Raw genomic sequence first — 26,201 nt, forward strand, 5'->3', positions numbered from 1 at the left:
GCACACACACACACACACACACACAACTAAAACCACTAACTGAACGGTGTATCCATTAATGATTAAGTTACAAAGCCTTGCTAAGTTCTGAGTTCTTACACTAATAAGTCCAGACCCGGATCAGGAACGCTTCAGCCCTGTTGCATTCCCAATTTTGTAACATGCCATTTATGACTTTACTCTCCCCTCCATACATGTTTGTATGAGAAAGAACCCGCTTTGCGCTGAACATCCAAAGTTCCAGAGAATGGAGTAAAGTTTTGCAAATGTACTCTGGGGAAATCCCAATTTTGGAGTGAAACATTCTGTCAAGTGGAGATGGAAGGCTGAGTTTATTTCTCAAAGTAACCAGTTTTTTTTCCCTGCTCGCTGGAGGGGAAGGAGGCGTGTTAGTGACAGCGTCTGAGAACCTCACACACCAGGAATAATGACTGAGCAGAGGCGGAGCTCTTAAGTTTTTTTTTGTTGGCTGGTCCGGACACACGGTTCAATGTCGCTGGGATTTCAGACCATGTGCTAAAGTCACCGTCCGCCAGTTTTCTCATCGACTTAAAGGAGGAGGAAGGGAAGCTGACGGACTTCTAGCTGTCATGTGCCCTTAGGGGGAGGGAAAGGCTCCAGTCCATCCGCCAGCCACCGAGGTAACATATACAGTGACATTTTCTACTGTAACATGATTGACAGCTACTGTGCTCGCTCCAGACGCCGGACACGTTTTTCTTTTGATGAAATATGGTAATTGTGCTGGGATGATGTTAATATTTTTATTCCAGATTCGGAGTATATTGCTTTAGTTTTAACATTTGTGCATTTTTCTTAGAAATAAAGATATATTGTCTTGTGGGCGGGGGTTGTTATGTCTGGTGACGGTAAACTTTTTGTTAAAAAAAAAGTTTTGGGGAATTGATGTATTTATCTGTCCGTCCCTCTCGCTGCGAGCTGTCCTCTCAAACTGGCAGAAAAATGACACCGAAGTCAGGGCTGTTTTCTAAACTCTTCTGTCTTCTGATCATGTTTCCACCCTGTTTTGCCCTTGGCATACTTCCCGGGTTTTGTCTGTGTGTGAACGTGTGTGTTTCTGTAACAGTGACATCAAACGCTTTCGTACTTTCCTGTCAGTGTCAACACTCCCCAAGGGCGAGCAGGTTATATTGCGAAAGGATAGATAACCATTGGAGTGAATGGAAGGGTAGAGTCTAATTGAGGGGATGTGCACTGCTTGAGACTTTCTTCAGCACTTTCCTTCAACTAGATTCCAACCTGCAACTGGGTCCCGGCCCCAGGGAGTTATTTAAGTCACCACAACTCTTGCAGTCAGATCTCCCAGGTCAAGGGGGCTGAAGGATAAAGGATAAAGGCTGAAGCTGTCAAGGAAAGCAACTGAGAAGCGCGTCTCACAGAGAAGGTAGAGAAAGACTTGCATTTACATAGCATCTTTCACAACCTCAGGACCTCCCAAAGCACTTTAGAGTCAATGAAGTACTTCTGAACTGTAGCGACTGTTGTGATGTAGCCAATTTGTACACAGCAAGCTCCCACGAATAGCAATGTAATAACAATCAGATAATCTGTTTTTGTGCTGCTGAATGAGGAATAAATATTGGTTAGGACACCGGGGAGAACTGCCCTGCTCTTTTACAAAAATCAAGCCATGGGATCTTTTACATTCACCTACGAAGTTGTATGGGGCCTTGGTTTAACATCTCATCTGAAAGACAGCATCTCTAACAGTGCAGCACTCTTCCAGCGTCAGCCTGAATTTTTATGTCTCTGGACTGAGATGTGAATGACACAACCTCCTTCTCCAGAGGCGTGAGTCCTACCCACTGAGCCACAGCTGGAAGTTATTAAAAATATAAGAGGGCAACAGCATAGATCCATCTAAGGGGCAGCCAAATAAGTACATGAGGGAGAAAGGAATAGAAGGATATTCCTTCTGTACTGTAAATATTATGTAAAGCCAGAATATTACAGAGTAAACTATAATAGTGGAGCTAGGAAGGGAGAGCAGGACTAATCAAGTGAAAGACCAATTTTGGACTATGGTTCTACATGCAGAATGACCATCACGTGAAACAGACTTCTGATAGATCAGCAGTACAGGCAAAAACTCTACACTCATTTAAGAAATGGCTAGGCCTATTTTGATAAAGGTGACAATGAGTTGCCTTCAGTGTCATTGAACAAGAATCAGCACAAGTGCCCCTTGTAAGGGCATCGCCAATACAATAAACATACAATCCATTGAACTAAGGATGCCAAGATAAGCCACAAAGTCTCAACAAATCCAAGAGGAACCATACCAACTAAATGATAATTTTGTAATCAGTGCCTTTAAGACACACTATTCCCTGTGGTGCCTCCCAGTCATGGAAGGCCTCAAGCATTTTGATGGACACCACATATTCCCTCTCCAGGGCCACAGCAAGAGGAATTCAGTGGAAGATATGCAGGCAGCCAGGGTGACCACCTTCTCCCCCAACTCAATACAGCTGGGTGCTATGATAGAGCACTCCACAGGTCAACAGGGATCGGTTGAATTGATTTTCCCATCAATAATAACAGTGTGATCTTTGCTGGCTCCCTTACTCCCAGGTATCCACTGTTATTCTCTATATAAACCATCTGAACTTCTTGATCAGATTCCAGCCTGCAACTCACTTCCTGATATTGGTTATTCTATATATAAACCACCTGAACCCTCGATTAAATTCCAGCCTGTAATTCACTCCCAGCTATCCAGTATTTCATATATAATACACCATCGGAACCCCTTGATAAGATTCCAGCCTGTAACTCACTCCCAGATGTCCATCATTTTACATATAAACCATCTGAAGCCCTTGAGTACATTCCAGCCTGTAACTCACTCCCAGCTATCTATTATTTAATATATTATGTATTGACTGAACTCCTTGATTAGATTCCAGCATGTAACTCACTCCCAGGTATTCATTATTCTATATATAAACCATCTGAACCCCTTGATTAGATTCCAGTCTATAATTCACTCCCAGGTATCTATTATTTAATATGTTATACACCATCGGAAACCCTCAATTAGATTCCAGCCTGTAACTTACTCCCAGGTATTCATTACTCTACCTATAAACCATTTGAAACCCTCAAGTACATTCCAGCCTGTAACTCACCCCCAGCTATCTATTATTTAAAAACTATGTACTATCTGATCTCCTTGATTAGATTCCAGCTTGTAACTCATTCATAAGTATCTATTATGTAATATATTATGTATTGTCTGACCTGCTTGATTGGATTCCAGCCTGTAACTCACTCCTAGGTATCAATTGTGTAATAAATTATAGATTGTCTGATTTCCTTGATTAAATTCTAGCCTATAATTCACTTCCAGCTATTGCTTATTTTCTATATAAACATCAATTAGATTCTAGCTGTAACTCACTGCCCGGTATTGGTTATTCTATATATATTAGAAAGTTTTTTTTGTGCTTGTTGAATATGATGTTATTTCCATCCCCCCCAACAACAACAACAATGACTTATATTTATAAGGCGCCTTTAACGTAATAAAATGTCCCAAGCTGCTTCACAGGAGTATTATAAAAACAAAGCATGACACCAAGCCACAGAAGGAGATATTAGGTCGGATGACCAAAAACTTGGTCAAAGAGGTAGGTTTTAAGGAGTATCTTAAAGGAGAGAAGTGAGGTTGAGAGGCAGAGAGGTCTAGGGAGGGTATTCCAGAGCTGGAGGCCAAGGCAACTGAAGGGGCAGCCACCATTAGTGGAGCGATTAAAACCAGGGATGCGTAAAAGGCCTGAACTAGAGGAGCGCAGATATCTTGAAGGGTTGTGGGGCTGGAGGAGATTACAGAGATGGGAAGGGGTGAAGCTGTAGAGGGATTTGAAAATAAGGGTGGGAATTTTAAAATCAAGACATTGTTTGACTGGGAGCTAATGTAGGTCAGCGAGCACAGGGGTGATAGGGGAACAGGACTTGGTATGCGTTAAGACACCGACAACAGTGTTTGGGATGACCTAAAGTTTAGGGAGAGTAGAATGTGGGAGACCAGCCATGAGTGCATTGAAATAGTTAACTCTAGAGGTAACAAAGGCATGAATGAGGGTTTCAGTAGCAGATGAGCTGAGACAAGGGCAAAGTTGAGCGATGTTATGGAGCTGGAAATAGGCGGTCTTAGTGTGATGGCATGAATATGAGGTCAGAATCTCATCTCCGGGTCAAATGTGACACCAAGGTTGCGAACAGACTGGTTTAATCTCAGACTGTTGCCAGGGAGAGGGATGGAGTCATTGCTAGGGAATGGAGTTTGGAGCAGGGATCCGAAACGATGGTTGGAATTTTATGCCTCCCGCAGGAGCGGGCTGGAGGTGGGATATAAAATTGAGTGGGAAGTGGTGGGGGTGGGGGTGGGGGGGGGGGTGCCGTTCCCGTCGCCTTTTGCCCAGCCGCAATTTTTCGAGTGGCGGCGGCGGTGACAAACGGCCTGCTCACCCCAGGCCAATTTAGGCCCTTAAGTGGCCAATTAATTGCCACTTAAGGACCTCCTCCCACTGCTGCTGCTGGTATATTATTGTGTCATTACTGTATTTCACCAGCAGCGGACGAGCAGCTCAACACCTCAGGAAGCCGCCCAGTAAAACCTGGTGGTCTCCTTGCGGGCTGGGGGGGCAGCCCTCTTGATTGGGCACCCTGTGCCCCACAGTGGGCCACCCCACAGCACAAGCCGCCCCCACTGCAGGACATTCCCTCCCCCCCACCTCCCTAACCAAGCCCCTTTGCCTTGCCGGGGCCCAGCCGATTGTCTCCGGCGAGGCCCCACACACGTACCTTAATTCCAGGGCTTCCTCTAGTGCTGCTCCTCACGATGGGTGCAGTCCCAGCAGTGGCCACCACTCCCGGTGGTGCTACTGGGACTGAGAGCTGTTGGCCCACAGATTGGCTGCAGCTCTTGGAGGCAGGACTTCCTGCTTCAGAGGGGTGGAATTCCCGCCTGAGGCCAATTAGGGGTCTGGGCCACTTAAATCCACAGCGTGGCTCCCAGGCCCGGTGGAGGCAGGCTTTGCCCTGACATTTTGGTGGGCGGGGCCTCCGCTGCCATGTAAAATTTCAGCCGATGACTTCAGTCTTCCAATGTTTAATTGGAGGAAATGTCTGCTCATCCAATACTGAATGTTGATAAACAGTCTAATAATTAAGAAACAGTAGAGGAGTCGAGAGAGAGGTGACGGTGAGGTAGAGCTGAGTGTTGTCAGCGTACATGTGAAAACTAACGCTGTGCTTTCGGATGATGTCACCGAGAGGTAGCATGTGGATGAGAAATGGGAGGGGGCCAAGGAGAGATCCTTGGGGGACACCAGAGGTAACGGTGCAGGAGCAAGAAGTGAAGCCATTGCAAGTGATACTGTGGCTCCGATTAGATTGATGAGAATGGAACCAGGTGAGAGCAGTCTCACCCAGGAGAACGACAATGGAGAGGCATTGGAAGAGGATGTTATTTGCACTTTCAGAATCTTCCTCAAAACTTGTCTCCTCAACTATGTCTTTGGTCACCTCTCCTAACCCTTATCCCAAACTCCCATTGGGTGTTCAGTCTCTCCCTTTTGTACAGTGCTGTGTGATGTTTCACGGTATTAAAGGTACTATATAGGGGCCTGTTTTCGTTATTTTGGTTCTAAAGTTTACATGCTTTTCTTGGATACAATACATTTATTCACTGACTAACAGGCACTTTGCATGACATTAACAAACAACTAAGAACAAAGAACAGTACAGCACAGGAACAGGCCATTCGGCCCTCCAAGCCTGCGCCGATCTTGATGCCTGCCTAAACTAAAACCTTCTGCACTTCCGGGGACCGTATCCCTCTATTCCCATCCTATTCATGTATTTGTCAAGATGCCTCTTAAACATCATTATCGTACCTGCTTCCACCACCTCCCCCGGCAGCAAGTTCCAGGCACTCACCACCCTCTGTGTAAAGAACCTGCCTCGCACATCCCCTCTAAACTTTGCCCCTCTCACCTTAAACCTATGTCCCCTAGTAACTGACTCTTCCACCCTGGGAAAAAGCTTCTGACTATCCTCTCTGTCCATGCCGCTCATAACTTTGTAAACCTCTATCATGTCGCCCCTCCACCTCCGTCGTTCCAGTGAAAACAATCCGAGTTTACCCAACCTCTCCTCATAGCTAATGCCCTCCAGACCAGGCAACATCCTGGTAAACCTCTTCTGTACCCTCTCCAAAGCCTCCACATCCTTTTGGTAGTGTAGCGACCAGAATTGCATGCAATATTCTAAGTGTGGCCTAACTAAAGATCTGTACAGCTGCAGCATGACTGGCTAATTTTTATACTCTATGCCCTGACCGATGAAGGCAAGCATGCCGTATGCCTTCTTGACTACCTTATCCACCTGCGTTGCCACTTTCAGTGACCTGTGGACCTGTACGCCCAGATCTCTCTGCCTGTCAATACGCCTAAGGGTTCTGTCATTTACTGTATACTTCCCACCTGCATTAGACCTTCCAAAATGCATTACCTCACATTTGTCTGGATTAAACTCCATCTGCCATTTCTCCGCCCAAGTCTCCAACCGATCTATATCCTGCTGTATCCTCCCGCAATCCTCATCACTATCCGCAACTCCACCAACCTTTGTGTCTTCCGCAAACTTACTAATCAGACCAGCTACATTTTCCTCCAAATCATTTATATATACTACAAAGAGCAATTAGTGTGCTGTCTTTGATGTTTATCCTAGTCACTCAAATGTATCACAAATTGCTGGTGGTTCTAGGCAGCAGAGGCTCACAGCTGTGCTGTGGCTTTCATATAACACTATCCATCTTTGACTATAGGAATACTGGGACAAGGCACCCAACCAGGCTTCCTTGTAGCCAGACGCAAGAATCCTAACAGTGGCCATGCGCTGAGAATCTCTGAATCATTCACTTTTGATTGTATTGCTATGAAAGAAAGAACCTGCATTTATATAGTGCCTTTCGTAACCTTATGACTATAAGAATGTTGCTGGTGTTGGGAGGAAAAACACCGTTGCAAAAAAAGAGAAATTGAGTAAAAATGGAAAAAAAGTGGAAACTTCCAGTGAGTCTGTCTGAACCTGAAAAGGTTAGGTAGAGGTGCTTCTTCGAAAATGAAAGGAAAGAATTGGAGTTGTTTTCTGGCAGGTCTGTGACTGTGGCAACTCACGCACAAGCCACTGACTGCTTGAGGTTATGGCCATCCGGAAAAGTTAGCGAGTACTTTTGATTGTGAAGTGGATTGGGCGGCACTGTGGGAGGCGCTGTCTTTTGGATGAGACATTAAACCGAGTCTCGTCTGCCCTCTCAGGTGGGTGTAAATAGTCCCATGGCCACCATGTTGAAGAAGAGCTGGGGATTGCTCCCTGGTGTCCTGGCCAATTTTTACCCCTTAACCAACATTGCTAAAAACAGATTACTTAGTCATTATCAGATTGTTGTTTGTGGGTCCTTGCTGTGTGCAAATTGACAGCTGCGTTCTCTATATTACAACAGTCACTACACTTTGAAAGTACTTCATCGGCTGTAAAGCTCTTTGGGATGTCCTGAATTTGTTAAAGGTGCTATATAAATGCAAGTGTTTCTTTCTTTCGTATTATAGGATTATATCTGGCAAGGGATATGCAGGTACCTCTCTATTGCCTGCACTTGTTAGTTATAAATGGCTTTAGGCTAGTGGAATTGACAATCTAGATCAAAGATATATGGATCTCCAAAAATGCTATTGTGTTAAAGGAGCTTTTTTCATGAAATTGAATGTGGGGTGTCAGTCTCCCACATTGCCAATGATTCAGTGACTTGGTCTCAACAGCGCTCCTGACTGCAAGTAGAGAGAGACAGAGAGAAGTGTTGCAAAGAGGTTGCTCCCTCTCGAAAATAAGGCACCTATACGATATTCAGTGGTTTACACTTGTCAGAAACTATGAGAGAACTTGCTTTTAATGATGTGTTAATTTTGCATCAAAATGAATCAGGCTTGACGCATTAGTAAAGATGGCATCAAACTTAAGCCAAGTGATAATGCAAAACATTATGCGACTCAGTCGCACAAACAGTAACACCTTCAGTAAACCTCAAAGCCAGTCAAGTTCCAATATTATACATGCTCTGCTCTTCTGCACAACCTGACAGTCAGAGCGCTTGCCTCTATGGAAATAGTACTGCACGGCCAGAATGTTTTAAGCACAAATCATTTTAAACTACTTCAAACAACAGTAAACTACTAATTATATACCACATGTCAGCTTGACTCAGTTGGTGGTTGTTTTTGAGATGAGTCAGGAGGTTGTAGATTTAAATGTTGCTGCAGAATTGGAGCACAGAATCCAGGCTGATGCTCCAATGCATTACTGAAGGAGTGCTGTATTGTTGCAAGTAAAGGCCTGCTTGGGTATAAAATTGAATCCCGACCCGGGCCCGACCACAGCCAATCCGAACCCGACCCGGGCCCGAGTCCTTTCATTTTTTTTTGCGCCCGTCCCGACCCGACCCGACCTGAATATCGCAATAAATTTAATGACATCAAACATGTTATTGTGCGCTACCTTGTCCAAATGGTAATACTTGTAATCCTGTTCATCTGTTCCGGCAGCAGGCTATTCCTGCAGATGGAGTTGTGGGGAATCATGGGTGAGCCTGATCCCTTGAGTTCCCGGAGGCAGCACTGTCCAGCCCGACCTGACCCGAGCCCGAATGCTGGACTCGGGATTTTGACCCCACCCGACCCGAACCCGACACATGCAGTTGGGTCTAGTCGGGTTCGGGTCTGGTAGCCACGCTTTAGTTGCAAGTACTCAATGAGACATTAAATTAAGGTCTAACTGGTGCTTTCAATAAGAATCCTATTCCTATTCAAAGAGGGAACTATTGGCCCTCAATAGGACCAGAAATGGATTGCTGGATGATCAGTCCATCTCATTACTGTTTGTGAGATCTTGTGGTGTACAGGATTACGGTTGTCTTTGCCTGCATAACAGCTGTCATTGTAATTTATTTATATGTGGAAGGGTTCAAGTGTGTAGTTGGGGGAGAGGAGTTTTCAGGGTGTTCAAACACCTCCACAAATATCTATGTTTTGTTTTTAATCAGACCACTCCTTGGTCTTCAATTGACTTTAATGGAAAGGAGAATTGGGTGGGGTGTATAATGGGCAGCCGATATCCACTATGGTCCATTTGTCCTCCCTCTACAAACTCTCCCCGCTACCCCCTTCCACCAAAGTTAAATTTCACCCCTAATGGATTTATCTGCTTATCTCAGTTCTGCAAAGTTGAACTTATTATTATCCAAGAAGCTTCAGATATCATGGCAGCTTCTGGCACCATTCATTTCTGAATATAGGAAAAAATATCAGTCAAGGAGATCAGCTAGGACTGATGACTCTTAATTGAAATGTAGTTGGACTAGCAGAGTGTTGTGTAATGGTCTCTCCTCTGAAATATGGTCAATGGAAATGTCTTAAAGGGAAAACTACCCTGTAGCCAGTCTTTAAGTCACATTACTGTGTCTACCTGAAGTGATAAAAATGTTATAATAAAAATTGACCCTATTTGATGCTTCATAGAATTATATAGCATAGAAGGAGGCCATTCAGCCCATCATGCCTGAACTGGCTCTTTGAAAGAGTTATCCCAATTGTTCCCATTCTCCTCTTTCCCCAAAGCTTCCATCACATATGGTTCCAGAAAGTGTTATTGGATAGCAATTAGGGGTGAGAAACATGGCTAATTATTCCCTCCCTCGACCAGCTATGATAGATTCAATTGTAGCATCCTGACTGAAAACCTTGTTGGGGTCAGCTAGCTCAACAAGGTGCAGGTTCAAACACATGATGTATCTGGCCTGTACTGCTAAATACCACACCGTGCAGTGCTTCTATCCACTAAGCAATTGGGAATGGTGGTGGCTGGGGTATGGTGAGGGGGGGGTGACGGGGATATGGCTGGAGCTGGGGGAATCTTGCCGATTGTAATATATTTCTTTGGTGTCACCTGTAATGCTTCAAGACGAGCCATGGGTTTGTTGTACACAGCTGGAAAGATTGAATTGATGATGAAACGTCTGTCATAGTGATGACTGTAAATGACTAATTCAGCCACTGAATTCCAATGTATCTTATCATTTCCTATTCCCACCCTCTTTGGGGAAGTCTGGGAACAGATTTGTGGCATTGGTGTTAATTATGAGCATATATAGTAACAGTTACAGACAGGACCCTGATCCGTGCATAACCCTTAAACAATTTTAATATTTGACAAATGTATCTCTTCTGCTTATGTGTTTAGTTTTTTGATGACTTTTCTGTTCAAGATATCAGTGTTGGGTAATAGATTTATTTTCCCATTTTTCAGAGTTGGATAAGAACTCCTGGGGTTGAGACAATTAGTTACAGTGAAAGGCACAGGGACTTGGGGCTTGCTATGGCTTATACTGCAGCATTCCATTGCTGGTTTTATGCAAGAATACTAGAGCTCTTAAAATCAATTTGCAGTAGCAGTGGATTTAGACATGTCATAAAGGGGATGAAGGCACCATATTTCTTTCCTTGCGGATCTGGGGGCACATGGTGAATTTGCCAGTGTTTTGACCAGTTTCTCTGTCGATTGGCACAGCTTGTTAACCTTCTCACAATTTACATATGGGTGAAAATGAAAGAAGATATGTGTGATGCTATAAACAGCACATAACACTGTTAATGTTGGTCAGCGTCTCAGTTTCCAAACCAACCCAGGCCAAAGTTAGCACTTGTTAATGTTTAAGATTATTTTCCTTCTCCTATCAGCATCCCACCAGGCTTCTTTCTTTCCACCGTCCGTTATATTGAAAGAAGTACTAGATATTTATACAGCATTGTATCATGTCCTAGAAGTCCCAAAGCACTCTGTCCAATGATCACTGTTGCGATGTAGGTGAACGCAACAATTAATTTGTGCAAGATCTCACAAACAGCAAATGACTATTTAATCTGTTTTTTGAGGGATGAATGATGGACAGGATATTGTGAGAATCCCCTGCTCTTTTTCTAATCACGCCATCGAATCTCATACAATCATTCCAACAAGTGCTTAGGACCTCTTGATTTAACATCGCATCTGAAAGACAACACCACTGACAATGCAGCGTTACCTCTGCCATGGTGATGGGCGGCACAGTGGCGCAGTGGTTAGCACTGCAGTCTCGCAGTTTCGGGGACCAGGGTTCAGTTCTGGGTACTGCCTGTGCGGAGTTTGCAAGTTCTCCCTGTGACCGCGAGGGTTTCCGCCGGGTGCTCCGGTTTCGTCCCACAGCCAAAGACTTGCAGGTTGATAGGTAAACTGGCCATTGTAAATTGCCTCTAGTGTAGGTAGGTGGTAGGAGAATTGAGGGAAGATGGGGATGTGGTAGGGGACATGGGATTAATGTAGGATTAGTATAAATGGGTGGTTGATGGTTGGTACAGACTTGGTGGGCTGAAGGGCCTGTTTCAGTGCTGTATCTCTCTATGATATTGGCACTTATTTCGCTGGTTGATAGCGTGGAATATAACAGCTGTTTTATACAACAACATGGATAGCAACATACCAATGGTTTTTGAAACACTGTCAAATATTGGCAAACTCTTAGAATCCCCCGTCTTATCTTTTGAAAGACAGAACACAATAACACAATAATTAGGAGCAGGAGTAGACCATATGGTCCATCGAGCCTGCTCCGCCATGCAGTACGATCATGGTCGATCTTAGGATTCAACTCCACTTTCTTGCCCGCTCGTCATATCCCTTGATCCCCTGTAAGACCAAAAATCTATCCGTCTCAGCCTTAAATGAATTCAATGATGGAGCATCCACAACACTCTGAGGTAGAGAATTCCAAAGATACACAATCCTTTGAGTGAAGTAATTTCTCCTCATCTCAGTCCTAAATAATTGGCCCCTTATCCTGAGACTGTACCCCCTTGTTTTTGATTCCCCGACCAGCAGAAATAATCTCTCAGTATCTACCCTATCCAGCCTCTTTAGAATCTTATATGTTTCAATGAGATCACCTCTCATTCTTCTAAACTCCAGAGCATACAGGCCCAATTTAGTTAACCTCTCATCATAGGACAACCACCACATCCCAGGGACCAATCTAGTGAACCTTTGCTGCCTCCAATGCAAGTATATCCTTTCTTAAATGTGGAGACCAAAACTGCACACAGTATTCCAGATGTGGTCTCACCAGAACCCTGTACAATTGTACCGAGACTTCTTTATTCCTATACTCCAACCCCCTTGCAATAAAGGCCAACATGCCATTTGCCTTCTTAATTGCTTGCTGTACTCGCATGTTAACTTTCTGGGTTCCTTGTACAAGCACACCCAAGTCTCTTTGAACATCGACACTTCAAGTTTCACACCTATAAAAACATTCTGCTTTTCTATTCTTACGACCAAAATGCATAACTTCACACTTTCCTACATTATACTCCATCTGCCATCTTGTCGCCACTCATTTAACCTGTCTATATCTCTATGCAGCCTCTCTGTGTCCTCCCCACAGCTTACCTTTCCACCTACCTTTGTATTATCAGCAAACTTAGGCACATTACTCTTTGTCTCTTCATCTAAGTCTTTGATATAAGTCGTAAATAGCTGAGGCTGCAGCATTGATTCTTACGGCACTCTACTATTTACCGCCTGCCAACTTGAAAATGCCCCGTTTATGCCCATTTTTTTGTTTCCTGTCCATTAATCATCTATCCATGCTAGTATATTACCCCCAACTCCATGAGCCCTTATTATGTCTCCCAAAAAAACTGCTGTCATTGCCGAAAGTGTGTTTTATTGGTGCATAGAAGGGATATCCAAGTGTTTTGTCTTTGTGAGCTATATAGGTATGTTTCGTGGGGCCTCAGAGACCAGAAATAAAACTTAAATCCATGTTCTCATTAATCTTTATACATTAACAAGAACAACTTGCATTTATATAACTCCTTCCATCCTAAGGTCCACACAGGAGAGTTATCAAACAAAATTTGACACTGAGCCAAAGAAGGAGATATAAGGACAGGTGAATGAAAACTTGACCAAAGAGGGCGGTTTTAAGGAGTGTCTTAAAGGAGGAGAAAGAATCAGAATGGTTTAGGGAGAGAATTCCAGAGCTTAGGGCCAAGGCAGTTGAAGGCACAGCCGCCAATGATGGAGCGATGAAAATCAGGGGTGCTCTAGAGGCCAGACATAAACAGATGTGGTGACAGATGTTGACTTAGGATTTATCCACCAATAAGGCAACTATCAAAACAACCCTTTCTAAATCTCCAGGCCCACATAGGTCAATTAGGACAAGCCAGTGAGTAAGAAATATAATCACAAATACAATTGACTTGACTGGGCTTTGATGTCTGATTTGCCAAACTCAGCAATCGCCCATGGCCCTGGGCTATAGTTTGGACATCTCTGGCATACATCAAAAGTTAATAATTACAGGAGCAGGCAGAAATGATGACCTTGCAAGCCCCTGAGGTTGCCTAGAAGTGACAGAGTAAAGAGGCAGGCGGTTCACTGCACTTATCCTGACTCCCTCAAACAGCGAGCAACTTTGTCTGTTCAGTTGTCCTTTTCCAATGCCTTTTGAGCTTTTGTTTTCCAGATACCGTACTCCCTTTCAAAATCTATTGTTGATTTCGCCCCCACCACTGGTTGGTAGGGCATTCTATGTCCTAACAAACTCCTGTGTAAAACACTTCTTTCAGATCTTCTCTGTTCTGGTGAAAAGAGCCCTAGTTTCTCTCATCTCTCCCCGTAAATAAAGCCTCCCATCGCTGGTATGATCAGTAAAACTCTCTGCATCCCCTCTATGATCTTGATATCCTTCCTAAAGTAGGCTTCCAAGGCTCCTTTGACAGTACCTTCCAAACCTTTACCACCTGGAAAGACAAGGGCAGCAGATGCATGGGAACACCACTCGAAGTCAAACACCATCCTGACTTGGAACTATATCGCCGTCCCTTCACTGTAACTGGGTCAAAATCCTGGAACTCCCTTCCTAACAGCACTGTGGGTGTACCAACACCAGATGGACTGCAGCGGTCCAAGAAGGTGGTTCACCACCACCTTCTCAAGGACAATTAGGGATGGGCAACAAACGCTGGCCTAGCCAGCGATGCCCACATGCCAGGAACGAATTAAAAAAAAAATGTATAGTCTAACTGATGATCCAGCGATAGATTTAGCTTTATCTCTTTGTTTGCGGGTAATTTTGATTCTGTAAGATAGTGTATAATGGATGATAGTGAAACGGCTGCTTGTTTACTTTCCATTGGAGCCACCCACTTTATGCTATTGCACAAAGTCAAAATTACCCCCTTTGTCCCTATTTATGAACCCTAGGGTCCCACAGGCATTTAGTTGCCTCCTGTGCCTGGGGATATTAATTTGGAAAGTTATGCAATAATTAGCATGCATTCTCCTTTCCACTCAAAGACTCAATTCATGTCCACATTCTCGTTTTTACTCATTGGTTCCCATCCATTTATGCTGATCATTACATAAACTTTCCTAAACATTATTTATTTTTATCAGTGTTCATCTGATTTTAGTGCATTTAAAAAAAAAATGACATGCCTCAGAATGAGGTATGTCAGTGTTTTGATTGGAACAGTTTCCACTCCAGGCATGTAGTGTCAGCACAAGCATTCGCAGGTTAGGTATAACAACTACAACAGCAACTTATAGTTATATCGCACCTTTAGCATAATAAAATGTCCCAAGGTCCCATGCCCCTCAACTAGATGCAGGAGTTAGAGCTCCCTGTGTTCGGTCCCAACACAAGTGCCAATCTAAGAAGAGTACCCACTACTGTGCCAATGTAATATTTTTCCATTTTCCACACCAGCCCTCCTTTAGCTAGTCTGGTTGAGATTGCCAATAGTACCACATTAGGGTTAGTTTTGTGTACTAACAATTGAATTGAGACTGACAAACTCATTTCACATGAAACACTTAAATCCAGCGGACAGATAGGGGAGAGTTTCATTCCATCCTGAGTTGGGTTTTAACCCAAGTTCCTGAAGTGAAAGACCGAAGTCCCACTCATTGCTCCACCTTATTCCTTTGTTGTCTTTTTAACCTTCACTTTTTTTTACTAAGATATGTCTAGAAGTCATAAGATAATGTAACAAAGCCACTGGGTTGAAGTTTGCGTCATTGTATCATCCAGCACAAGACCATTTGCCAGAGTGACAGCATCATATTACATGTAAAATTATCATTTTTATTCGGTTGGGAGGATTTATATCTTCCCATTTACAATGTGATAAGCTGCTGCTGTATAAAGCATTGGTGAGACTGCACCTGGAGTATTGCGTACAGTTTTGGTCTCCTTATCTAAGGAAGGATACACTTGCCATAGAGGGAGTGCAACGGAAGTTCACCAGACTAAACCCTGGGATGGCAGGATTGTCTTGTGAGGAGAGATTGCAAAACTGGGCCTGTGTTCCCTAGAGTTTCGAAGAATGAGAAGTGATCTCATTGAAACTTAAAAAAACCTTACAGGGTGTGACAGGGTGGATGTGGCTAGGATGATTCCTCTGGCTGGTGAGTCTAGAACAGGGGACACAGTCTCAGAATAAGGGGTAGGCCATTTAAGAGTGAGATGAGGAGGAATTTCTTTACTCAGAGGTTGGTGAATCTTTTGAATTCTCTACCCCAGAGGACTGTGGAAGCTCAATCATTGAACATGTTCAAGAGAGAAATCGATAGATTTCTGGATACTAATGACATCAAGGAATATGGGAATAGTGGGGAAAAATGGCGTCCAGATAGATGATCAGCCATGATCTATTTGAATGGTGGAGCAGGCTTGATGGGCCGAATGGCCTACTCCTGCTCCTATTTCCTATGATTCATTTACATTGCAGGCTGGAAACCAGTGCCAGTGGCAGAGCAACTGCATGTGAGAAATCGTGTGCATAAACAGTTAGATTCCATTGAGAGTCCATTTTTGTTGGGCTGTCCTGGTGAAATGAGAACTCCAACTGTAGACAGGACAAAATGGCACCTGGTGCTGCTGTTGTTTGGGCTTTTCTTCGAAACACCCCTCAGAAGCCCTGTGATGTGGATCTCAGTGCCTCCAGAGACACAGATATAGTATACACAGGATATTAGATGTGGTGTCCTGTGGAGGACTCAGTTCTTCCAGGATGTTTCCTTTTAGAAGCCTGACATTTCTTACCATACAACCCCATTGAAAGGCTCCTTACTGTTCCCAATAATGAGATTTTCTATGTTTTTATCGTCTTGACAAAACATCCAGTGTTTTGTCCTCAAGAGTTCAAAGTCTTCAAAAGCACTAAAGGACGAGGCTAAGAGTCCAGGAACCGTAAGATAAAACACCCTTCTCATTATCAGAAATCCAAAACAGGAATGCACGCTGGTGCTGTTGGCGTTCCTGTGTAACAAGTTGCCTTTCCTTCAGAAATGTCAGACGGATGCTGGGCTTGTGGGGTGCCCATTGTTGAGTGGGGGAGGGTGGTGGGCGGAATCCAAAGTTTCAACGTGGTCGAGGAGCAAAATAAATTCAATCCTTTCCCTTTTTATTCTCTCTTGCTTTGTTCTTGTATAAAGGCTGTACTGTGTACAGCAATAAAATCCATTGTTTTTGGAATACAATTGTCTTTTTATCTCCATGTGAGCTACAAAGGAAGTTTTGTCAGCCAGGCCCAGTTTATTGATTCGTGCTGTTGTACTGTTATTCAAGGCAAGGCTCACTAGATCTGGTTTGCTAATGTTTGATAGTGGTTAGGCTCCAAGCCCTAAGCTGATGGCATTTTGCTTACAGGAAACATAACTTTCATCTTTGACGTACTGGCCCAGGGAATTAGCCAATCCAAGGCTAATGTATTTTCATTTCCCAATAGCGTAAACATGAAGGAGTTAGGACCTTGCACAACACAAGTGGGATGGGTAGCCTTTTGTTACGGCTGCAGCCAGGATTATTTTGCTCCCTTTTTATGCCAACACAATGCTGAAAATGGATCAGTTGGTTTTACATCAGCTGCATTCTAATACTGCAAACTTTTCTTTGAATAGGCATATTCCATATGGAAGGCCTAGGGAGAAACTGTTTCCACTGGCAGGAGGCTCGGTAACTAAAGGACACAGATTTAAGATAATAATCAAAAACACCAGGCGGGTAACTTTTAAAAGGGGAATTGGATGTTTACTTAAAAAGGAAACAGTTGCAGGGATATGGGGAAAGAGCAGAGGATTGGGACTCGTCGATAGTTCTCTCAGAGAGCTGGCATAGACACAATGGGCCGAATGGCTTCCTTCTGTGCAGTACGAGTCTCTGTTTCTGCAGCAATTATTGGGTAAAGCACCTTATTCTTTAATTCGTCTGCAGCTGAAAGGGTGGAAGCCAAGGCCTGTTCCTGTGTTGCCAGGAGGCAATATGATCCACCATTGTCATTGTTCTCTTCTACAGTTAGCTTCATCTGCATGCCCTCCCCTGCCCCCGGCATATATCGCAGCTCAGTGTTCAACATGACGCAGATTGGGTCTACCGAGCAGAGTAGGATTTTAACCTGTGTCTGCCCTGGTCAGTGGCACTGAGAATTAGTGCAGATAAACAGAACCCTGTGACCCCAGCACAAACCCCCCTGCCCACCACCCCCCCCTCAACACTAATAACACAACATAGGAACAGCACATTGTATGGTTGTGCCATCGTGTCTCCTTGGAATAAATACACTTAATTAAAATCAAATGAGAGAAAAATGATCCCTTGCAGTATAACAAAAGTGTTGGTGTTTATGTTGCCCAAACAAATTAGGCAATCTGTAACAATGTAATAGTTTGAGATATGTAATTACTGTTTCATAGAGTCATAGAGTCATTTATGACACAGAAGGAGGCCATTTGGCCCATCGAGTCCATGCCAGCTCTCCACAGAGTCAGTCCCACACCCCCACTCAATCCCTGTAGCCCTACAGGTCTATTTCCTTCAAGTGGCCATCCAATTTCCTCTTGAAGTCATTGATTGTCTCCGCTTCCACCACCCTTGTGTGCAGCGAGTTCCAGGTCATTACCACCCGCTGTGTAAAAAAATTTCGTCCTCATGTTCCCCCTGCATCTCTTGCTCAAAATCTTCAATCTATGTCCCCTAGTCCTGTACCATCAGTAAAGAAAGAAAGAAAAACTGCATTTATATAGCACCTTGCACAACTTCAGGACATGCCAAAGTGCTTTAGAGCCAATGAAGTACTTTTGAAGTGTAGTTCATATTGTAATGTATGTGAATCGGATAGTCCGGGCTACTTGTGCAATACACTTTTGTTTCGCTATGGCCAGTATGAAATAGGATAGTCGGCAGGTCAACAGTACGAACAATGACAGGGTGTTTTTTTTTATACAGACGTTTTTACTGGTGAGAGAGTCAGAAGAAACAAGATAAGCTGAGGGGTTCTCTGCAGTCATACAGCTCACCTACCCCATAAAGCCTGCAAAGACAGCAGCTGCAGGAGAGTGCACTTCAAACACGTGTGCAGGTTGCAGGTGTCATTTGTTTCCAACACTTTTTGATCTCATTCGGCTTTGAATGGAATCTGTGGTCGTAGCACAGGAAGATAGTCACCATCATTTTCCGTTGCACGTCAACCACATCCTATTTTTACCTCATTCGTGGTTCACGATGGTGACGTTGACATGCCAGTCAATTGAAGGTTCGGGGCAGCAATGTTAAACGTGCTCGTGTTTGGAAGAAGACCACAAATTCACTCAAGGTCATTTAAGCAACGGTGTTGTCTTTTTTATAGCCTTCAGTGTTCTGCTCTTGTCACCTGAACTCATTGATTCCTCCCTGTGGTACAACTCCACAGGTATCATGTCCATTATTCAAATGTGAGCCAAGACATTACATAGAATTTGCAGCAGAGAAACAGGCCATTCAGCCCAACTGAAGACGTGCCAAAGCACTTTATAGCCAATGAAGTACTATTGAAGTGTAGTGACTGCTGTTCTGTATATTATAGGATAATTGGGAAAAAGACTGGCTACTTACGGAATATACATTTTTTGTGAAGTAGGATAGTTGACAATACTAAGCATTGATGGGACATTTTCTCTCCTTTAGATTTCAAATAAGTGTGTTTATTTCCAAAAAGGCAGAGCTATACACTGTGGTGTGTTGGGGTTTATGCTTCACACTGCCATCCTACTTCATACAAGCCCATCAGCGTAACCTTCTATTCGTTTTTTCCTCATGTACTTATTGAGCTTCCCCTAAAATGTATCTGTGCTATTCGCCTTCAAGCCTAGATTGTCTGATCACTTGTTAATTTGTTACAATCAAACCCAATCCTGTCCTGACCCAGATGGGACCAGTGAGTTGGGAACAGGAACCACTTCATAACCCAGGGCTGGTGAAGCTAATAGTAGCACCTGCACTGTCGGTAAAGTTGCGGTCAGTCATTTAAAGGGAGTAGGGGAGTCCCGATGTCCTGGTCAGAGTGCATTCCTCAACCTCAGAGAGATTAACTGATCATTTATTCAGTCTTTAGAGGGACCTTGCTGTGTGCAAATTGGCTACAGCCTTTGCCAACATAACAACAGTGATTGTGCTTCAATAGTAATTCATTGGAGTTGAAATGCTTTGGGATATCCTGAGGCTAGGATAAGGAGCTTTACAAATGCAAGTTCTTCCTTCTTCACCCAGTCAATTCTTCACCTATTGTCTTGCAATACAAGTGAAATTAAACTAAATGTCACTACAGCTGATGGTGACATTGTGCAAATCTGATCATGTGATTAGAGGGTCCTGTTATCTGTTGCCAGCTGATTGGGGTGAACTTGTGTGGTGGTTCTCCCGCTGATCCCTCATAGCTTTAGCGGAAGAGCCTTGGAAACTCTGGAAAAATGGTATTCATCCTTTGATGCTTCAGGAAAAAAAGCACCTTGCTAAAAAAACACAAGTAAAACTGTTTCAGAATTTCCACCTGTTTGTACACTTTTACTAAAAGGTGGTTTGTATTATAAAAATAAAAACTCATCTCAAGCTTAAGATAATGCTAATGAAGCTCAAGTGGCTTCAAACTTCATGTGAGCTTCTTAATGTGTTACATGTCACGTCCTGAACTATGTAAGTTTTATCAGCCTTATCTGAACTTTAACATGGGTTACATGCTTGTGACACACATGGCAATATGTTATTAAATATCAAATAGCAAAATTGAAGCGTATGGGATAAAAGAGGCCGTAGCAGGACAAATACAACATTGGCTAGAGTGTTGTAGTGAATGTCTGTATACAGTGGAGTTGCAAAGGTTCAATACCAGGACTACTGCTGTTTTTGATATACATTAATGACTTCCCCTCGCACCCCCTTTCCCTGCACCCCCTCCCCTAACCCCCTGCAGTCCCCTTCCCAGCTCCCCCCGCACCCTCTTCCCTCCACCCCTTCCCACTGCACCCCTCTCTCTCACACCACCTCCCAACCCCGCACCACCTTCCCCCCATTTCCCCCCACCAGCATCCACCTATCCCTGAGCAGGGGCCCTAACAACCCCACTGCCTTGTGGACGTCTCGGGAGAGACCAAGGCTAAGGGAGTAAACCCGAACAGAAAATCCGGATCAGAACCCCAAAGGCGGTCATGTGTCACCTTTGGCATGTTTCCGGCAGTTCCTGCAACCATACCGGTGCCAAACGTCGTGCTCTGCACTCCTTTGCCCACCAGGAAGGCCGAGAGGGGGATTTTGACGCTTGGGCAACTCACAACCTCCATACATCCGCCCAGCCATGTGCCATGGAGAGGTCACTCCATAGTCGCCTCACAGCGACCAAAGGCAGCAGTTACGGACTATAAGTCCAGCTCAATTGGCGTAGAGATTGGGTGCCACGGGTTGCCTTTGTTGGTGGGAGAGGTCATCGCACCTCACTGGACAGCTACCGCCCACCTCAAACCGGCAGCCCCCTGTCAGTAAGGTTCTGTCCCGCCACAGTCCACCTGCTTCAATGGGTGCTTGGAGCTCAGGGTCATTGCCCGAAAAGTGGACTGCAACACCGCACCAAACAGCACGACAAAAAAAAGAAAGAAGGTACCAGCCCTTCGTTTTGCAAGCTGGAACGTCAGAACTATGTGTCCTGGCCTGTCGGAAGACCTTACACAAATCAACGATTCTCAGAAGACCGCCATCATTAACAACGAGCTCAGTAGACTCAATGTGGACATTGCAGCACTTCAGGAGACACGCCTCCCTGCGAGTGGATCTCTAAGAGAGCAAGACGACACCTTCTTCTGGCAGGGTAGGGATCCTAAAGAACGAAGACAGCATGGAGTGGGCTTCGCCATCAGAAACTCTTTACTCAGCATGATAGAGCCACCTTCAAATGGCTCGGAACGCATACTGTCCATCGACTGCTCACTGCCTCTGGTCCAGTACACCTACTCAGCATCTATGCTCCAACACTCTGCTCCCCACCTCAAGCTAAAGACCAGTTTCACGAGGAACTCCATAATATCATTAGTAGCATCCCCAACACCGAACACCTGTTCCTGCTGGGGGACTTTAATGCCAGGGTTGGGGCCAACCATGACTCATGGCCCTCCTGCCTTGGGTGCTATGGCATTCGAAGGATGAATGAGAACGGGCAGAGACTGCTTGAGTTGTGTACCTATCATAACCTCTGCATCACCAACTGGTTCTTTCATACCAAACCCTGTTACCAGGTTTCATGGAGGCACCCAAGATCACGTCGTTAGCACCAGCTGGACCTCATCGTCACAAGGCGAGCCTCTATAAACAGCGTTCAAATCACACGCAACTTCCACAGTGCGGACTGCGACACTGACCACTCCCTGGTGTGCAGCAAGGTTAGACTCAAACCAAAGAAGCTGCATCACTCCAAGCAGAAGGACCGCCCGTGCGTCAACACTAGCAGAATTTCTTATCCACAGCTGTTACATAAGTTTCTAAATTCACTTGAAAAAGCCCTTCAAAGCACTCCTACAGGGGATGCAGAGACCAAGTGGGCCCACATCAGAGACGCCATCTCTGACTCAGCAATGACCACCTATGGCAAACGTGAGAAGCAGAATGCAGACTGGTTTCAATCTCACTTTGAAGAGCTGGAACCTGTCATAGTCGCTAAGCGCAATGCACTGTTGAACTACAAGAAAGCCCCCAGCGAGTTAACATCCGTAGCACTTAAAGCAGCCAGAAGCGCTGCACAAAGAACAGCCAGGTGCTGCGCAAATGACTACTGGCAACACCTATGCAGTCATATTCAGCTGGCCTCCGACACCGAAGCATCAGAGGAATGTATGATGGCATTAAGAGAGCTTTTGGGCCAAACATCAAGAAGATCGCCCCCCTCAGATCTAAATCAGGGGACACAATCACTGACCAACGCAAGCAAATGGACCACTGGGTGCAGCACTACCTAGAACTGTATTCCAGGGAAAATGTTGTCACTGAGACCGCCCTCAATGCAGCCCAGTTTCTGCCAGTCATGGATGAGCTGGACGTACAGCCAACAAAATCAGAACTCAGTGATGCCATTGATTCTCTAGCCAGTGGAAAAGCGCCTGGGAAGGAAGGCATTACCCCTGAAATAATCAAGAGTGCCAAGCCTGCTATAATTTCAGCACTCTACGAACTGCTTTGCCTGTGCTGGGATGAGGGAGCAGTACCACAGGACATGCACAATGCCGATATCATCACCCTCTGTAAGAACAAGGGTGACCGCGGTGACTGCAACAGCTACCGTGGAATCTCCCTGCTCAGCATAGTGGGGAAAGTCTTCGCTCGAGTCGCTTGAAACAGGCTCCAGAAGCTGGCTGAGCGTGTCTACCCTGAGGCACAGTGTGGCTTTCAAGCAGAGAGATCCACCATTGACATGCTGTTCTCCCTTCGCCAGCAACAGGAGAAATGCCGCAAACAACAGATGCCTCTCTACATTGCTTTCATTGATCTCACCAAAGCCTTTAAACTCATCAGCAGACGTGGTCTCTTCAGACTACTAGAAAAGATCGGATGTCCACCAATGCTACTAAGTATCATCACCTCATTCCATGACAATATGAAAGGCACAATTCAGCATAGCGGTGTCTCATCAGACCCCTTTCCTATCCTGAGTGGCGTGAAACAGGGCTGTGTTCTCGCACCTACACTGTTTGGGATCTTCTTCTCACTGCTGCTCTCACATACGTTCAAGTCTTCAGAAGAAGGAATTTTCCTCCACACAAGATCACATGGCAGGTTGTTCAACCTTGCCCGTCTAAGAGCAAAGACCAAAGTACGGAAAGTCCTCATCAGGGAACTCCTCTTTGCTGATGATGCTGCATTAACATCTCACACTGAAGAGTGTCTGCAGAGTCTCATCGACAGGTTTGCGGCTGCCTGCAACGAATTTGGCCTAACCATCAGCCTCAAGAAAACGAACATCATGGGACAGGACATCAGAAATGCTCCATCCATCAATATCGGCGACCACGCTCTGGAAGTGATTCAAGAGTTCACCTACCTAGGCTCAACTATCACCAGTAACCTGTCTCTCGATGCAGAAATCAACAAGCGCATGGGAAAGGCTTCCACTGCTATGTCCAGACTGGCCAAGAGAGTGTGGGAAAATGGCGCACTGACTCGGAACACAAAAGTCCGAGTGTATCAAGCCTGTGTCCTCAGTACCTTGCTCTCCGGCAGCGAGGCCTGGACAACGTATGTCAGCCAAGAGCGACGTCTCAATTCATTCCATCTTCTCTGCCTCCGGAGAATACTTGGCATCAGGTGGCAGGACCGTATCTCCAATGCAGAAGTTCTCGAGGCAGCCAACATCCCCAGCATATACACCCTACTGAGCCAGCGGCACTTGAGATGGTTTGGCCATGTGAGCCGCATGGAAGATGGCAGGATCCCCAAGGACACATTGTACACCGAGCTCGTCACTGGTATCAGACCCACCGGCCGTCCATGTCTCTGCTTTAAAGTCGTCTGCAAACGTGACATGAAGTCTTGTGACATTGACCACAAGTCATGGGAGTCAGTTGCTAGTGATCGCCAGACTTGGCGGGCAGCCATAAAGGCGGGGTTAAAGTGTGGTGAGTCGAAGAGACTTAGCAGTTGGCAGGAAAAAAGACATAAGCGCAAGGGGAAAGCCAGCTGTGTAACAGCCCCGACAACCAATTTTATCTGCAGCACCTGTGGAAGAGTCTGTCACTCTAGAATGGGCCTTTATAGCCACTCCAGGCGCTGCTTCACAAACCACTGACCACCTCCAGGCGCTTACCCATTGTCTCTCGAGACAAGGAGGCCAAAGATAAGAGATTAATGACCTGGACCTTGGTGTACAGGGCACAATTTCAAAGTTTGCAGATGATATGAAACTTGGAAGCATTGTAAACTGTGAGAGGATTGTGTCGAATGTCAAAAGGACATAGACAAGTTGGTGGAATGGGCAGTCAAGTGGCAGGTGAGGTTCAATGCAGAGAAGTGTGAAGTGATTCATTTTGGTAGGAAGAACATGGAGAGACAATATAGAATCAAGGGTACTATTCTGAAGTGGGTGCAGGAGCAGAGGGACCTGGGGGTATATGTGCATAAGTCATTGAAGGTGGTAGAACAGGTTGAGAGAGTGGTTAATAAAGCATTCAGTATCCTGGGCTTTATTAATAGGGGTATAGTGTATATGAGTAAGGAAGTTATGTTGAAATTGTATAAGACACTAGTTCGGCCTCAGCTGGGGTATTGCGTCCAATTCTGGGCGCTGCACTTGAGGAAAGACGTGAGGGCATTGGAGAGAGTTCAGAAAAGATTCACGAGAATGGTTCCAGGGATGAGGAATTTCAGTTATGAAGATAGTTTGGAGAAGTTAGGACTGTTTTCCTTGGAGAAGAGAAGTCTGAGAGGTGATTTGATAGAGGTATTCAAAATCATGAGGGGTCTGGACAGAGTAGATAGAGAGAAACTGTTCCCACTCGTGAAAGGATCGAGATCGAGAGGGCACAGGTTTAAAGTATTTGGTAAGAGAAACAAAAGTAACATGAGGAAAAACCTTTTCACGCAGCGAGTGGTTAAGGTCTGGAATGTGCTGCCTGAGAACGTGGTGGGGGCAGGTTCAATTGAAGCATTCAATAGGGAATTAGACAGTAATAGGAAAAGGAAGAATGTGCAGGGTTATGGGGAGAAGGTCGGGGATTGGAACTGAGAGAGTTGCTCTTTCAGAGAGCCAGTATGGACCCATTGGGCTGAATGCCCTCCTACTGCACTGTAACGATTCTGTGATTCTGTGAGGACCCCGGGCGGGATTTTACCGATGGTAGCCAATTAAGTGGCCACCACCAGGACTGTTGGCCAATGGAGGATGACAGCCTGCCTCTCAGAGCTGCTGGCCCAATCTAAAGGCCGGCAGCTTGCCAGACTCGGCAGTGCCACTGATAGAGGTGGCCACTGTTGAGGCTGAAGGGAGAAGGAGAGGGTACCTCCATACTGAGGCACCCTCGACGGCCAGGTAAGTTTTTTTTAACTGTTCTGGGGCCAGTCATGCAGGCTCCAGTGAACGGAGGGGTGCATCCTCCAGCAGCGGCGTTGGAGATGTGGGGGTGACCTTTGCTGCTGGGGGGGCCATCCATGGGCTATGGAGTGGCCATTGGTGAAGTTCACACTCCCTCCCAGGAACCCGCTGGGCGGGGCCCCGTGCCAATGCTGGTAAAATTAGTTTAATTAATTGGCCACAGCGCTGACATTCCCGCCATTGAGACTATCCCGTGGCGGTGGGAAGACGTTGGGCTCCACTTTCGACACCTTCCACTACCATTTTATGAGGCCTCCCTTCTCCCCGCCCGTCTCCAGAGGTCTGGTAAAATTCAGCTCACAGAGCAGTGTGAAGCTTTCTCTTATTTACCTTCTCAAAATATTCTCATCATTTTAATCTTCTCAATCATTTTAATCCCCTTTTAATCTTCTCAAATCTAATGAAAGAGGTCTAACCTATTTATCACCATCTTATGACATATGTTATTCTGTGTTATCATTCTGATTATCTGACCTCATGTTGTGAATGAACCAGGACCTTCTCCAGCTGAACATTGAGATTATATGACTGTCAGCAAAAACTGAATGGGGGTGAAGTTGGTCTACGCCAGAAATTGTCACATAGTGAATGGGCTCCCTGCCCACTTTCTTTCCCTCGACTTCAATGGAAAAG

At 45.1% G+C, this 26,201-nt stretch overlaps 1 protein-coding gene across 6 annotated transcripts in view; it reads left to right on the plus strand.

The window, feature by feature from the left end:
- Positions 1-26,201, plus strand: part of LOC137380244 (ETS domain-containing protein Elk-1-like) — a 98,264-nt gene that overhangs the window by 17,116 nt on the left and 54,947 nt on the right. For 2 of the 6 annotated variants that reach the window (XM_068052089.1, XM_068052090.1), the window contains exon 1: positions 305-641. The exons of 2 other annotated variants lie outside the window; for them this stretch is intronic. Coding sequence is in view for 2 of the 4 variants with exons in the window: in XM_068052086.1 (XP_067908187.1) it covers positions 674-735 (62 nt within the window). In the remaining 2 variants the exon portion in view is untranslated. 2 more of the 6 variants (XM_068052088.1, XM_068052086.1) reach the window with 2 other exon arrangements.

The sequence above is a fragment of the Heterodontus francisci genome, chromosome 19, assembly GCF_036365525.1.
Source record: "Heterodontus francisci isolate sHetFra1 chromosome 19, sHetFra1.hap1, whole genome shotgun sequence".
NCBI classification, from domain to species: domain Eukaryota; kingdom Metazoa; phylum Chordata; class Chondrichthyes; order Heterodontiformes; family Heterodontidae; genus Heterodontus; species Heterodontus francisci.